This window comes from Mycetomoellerius zeteki, unplaced genomic scaffold, assembly GCF_001594055.1.
Source record: "Mycetomoellerius zeteki isolate Tzet28-1 unplaced genomic scaffold, Tzet1.0 scaffold254, whole genome shotgun sequence".
Lineage (NCBI taxonomy): Eukaryota > Metazoa > Arthropoda > Insecta > Hymenoptera > Formicidae > Mycetomoellerius > Mycetomoellerius zeteki.
In genome coordinates this window covers 3,516-5,762 of record NW_017257232.1, presented here as the reverse complement: position 1 = coordinate 5,762, position 2,247 = coordinate 3,516, and the positions used below count along the sequence as shown (strand labels likewise).

At 31.2% G+C, this 2,247-nt stretch overlaps 1 protein-coding gene across 1 annotated transcript in view; it reads left to right on the top strand.

Moving 5' to 3' along the window:
• LOC108723940 (ATP-dependent RNA helicase DDX54-like) overlaps window positions 1-1,100 on the top strand; it is a 3,185-nt gene extending 2,085 nt beyond the window's left edge. The window contains exons 2-4 of the mRNA XM_018450015.1: window positions 386-527; window positions 608-797; window positions 961-1,100. Of these exons, the coding sequence (XP_018305517.1) occupies window positions 386-527; window positions 608-797; window positions 961-1,078 (450 nt within the window). The 3' untranslated portion in view covers window positions 1,079-1,100. The remainder of the gene's footprint in view (window positions 1-385; window positions 528-607; window positions 798-960) is intronic.
• The last annotated feature ends 1,147 nt before the right edge of the window (window positions 1,101-2,247 follow it).

Genomic DNA, 2,247 nt, shown 5'->3' with positions numbered 1-2,247 from the left:
GGTTCGCGTAAAGGAGGCACGGCAGTGTCGCTGCGCTTGGCTTAGCGCCGAGACACTACCGTGTCTCCAGATATTATAATATTCAATTACATAATGTTAATTAACAAAACATACAACGCATAAAATTGGTGAGCTCACCCGCACGCAGCTTACAGAGCGTCTAAGAAAAGAAGGTTCTCCAAAAACAAAACAAAATCTTCTGAGGAAGAGTAACGAATTTTAAGAACTCCAATGTTTTCGATTTTCTCCTTCTTCAAAATGTTAACTTTAAACTAAAAACTAAAACCAATACTAAACTCGAGCAGTATTACCAACCAACAGCTTCAATATCTAAATTTAATATCTAAATCTAAATATCGCTTTTAATATCTAAATCTTTTAACAGACGATATTTGAAATTGGCACGAAGACAAATTCAACCGATTATCAAGTGATGAAAGCAAAACGAATGTTTCATAAGGAAAATATTCTTAATTTCCATAAAAAGATGGAAGACCATAAAACCGATAAAATCAATATGACATCAGGTAGATGTTATGATAGCAATATATACTTAAATACCATATATATGTGACAATATTTACGTTAAACTTTTTAATTTTTGTAGAATTATCTCAAAAAGTCAATCTACCATCCAGCAACACGAAAGAAATTAATACTGCATTTAGAACGATAGTTCCAAAGAAAAGAAGTAGTGACGATTTATATAAACTTTCAAAAAAGAAGAAACGTTTAACGAAACAGGATGAAGAATATTATATACCTTACTCTGCATCAGATAAACATACGGAGGATGGGTAAGGTATTTCGGTTTTCATAACTTATTTTTTTAAATTATTACAAAAAAGAATTAAAATTATTATTAATATATATTTTAATTCATTAAAAATAAATATATAATTTAAAAAATATTTTTAATTTTCTATTATTGTTTATTCTCTACGTTTGTTTATCTTATAGTTTAGCAGTTAACACGTTTGCCACTGAAGTTGACAAGGCGCAGATGGATTTAACAGCTGATAATGAAGAGAGTCAACATCTTCAAACGCAATTGACAAAATGGGATAGGAAAAGATGATCACCATTGAGAGGATATATACATTAGCTTATACATCATCTCTATTTATCGTGAAACATGAATATACATATATTCTACATTATATCAACAGGATCCGAAGGCAAAAAATACGCACTGAATCGGGAGTATGGATACCTGCTACGTACAAAACAAATCGTTACAATGTGTGGAAGGAGAAGAGTAAAATCGACGAAAATGACAGTGAAGATGATAGTGAGGAAGAACTTTCACAATCGAAAAATTGTAAGTTAACATGATCGCAAAAATATATTTCATCTGAATTAATCTAAACAATACACTACATATATTTAATTGATGTATTTAAAAATATTTCTTTTATAAATTTTTATTTCCGTGCATTTAATTTGTTCTAAACATCACTCATGAAAATAATTGACGTACTTCACTTACGTGTTTCAGTACGAACTACTACAAATACGCATTGGGCGCGGCACAACCAGAAGCTTAAAGACAAGATTAAAATAAAGAAGCTGAAGCGATCCGAACAAGTCTTGAAGGCACGCAAACTTCTGGAGAAAAAACGCCAAAAAAATGACAGAAAAAGAAACAAAGGTCAAAAGAACCATACAAGGAAACATTAAGACATTTTCGATGTTCAAAGTACATTGTCATTATAATACAATTTATTTTATGCATTGGTTTCTCTCGGTTAATTACCACTTCTCCTCTTGCACTATTCCCATTACTCATATTTGCTATGTAATCAACACGATACGCTAGAATGGAGACACGAGTGAAAGCCAGAAGATACTACACGTAGTAGAAATAGTGTTACTATAATTAAAAGTATACTTTATATCAAAGTAATAATTTCAAACGATGATCTGTCTTTATGATTAAGAATATATAATCGCAATATAATTTGATAATTTGAGGTGTAACAGTTTTAGCGCACGTGATATAAATTTTAATATATATATATATATAATAAAGCGTGACATAATACATATTGTGCATGACACAAATACAATGCATCGGCTAAAAATAATCACAAACAGTTCGATAATATCTCTCGAGAGCACAGTGATCTTATAAACAGGTGATGTTCGATTTTAGGATGTTTGGCCTTGCATCATCATCGTCATAATAACATAGTGACTGCACAATTGTGGGCCTCCCGTAAGGCAAGGTATTACGAAGACTTCGCT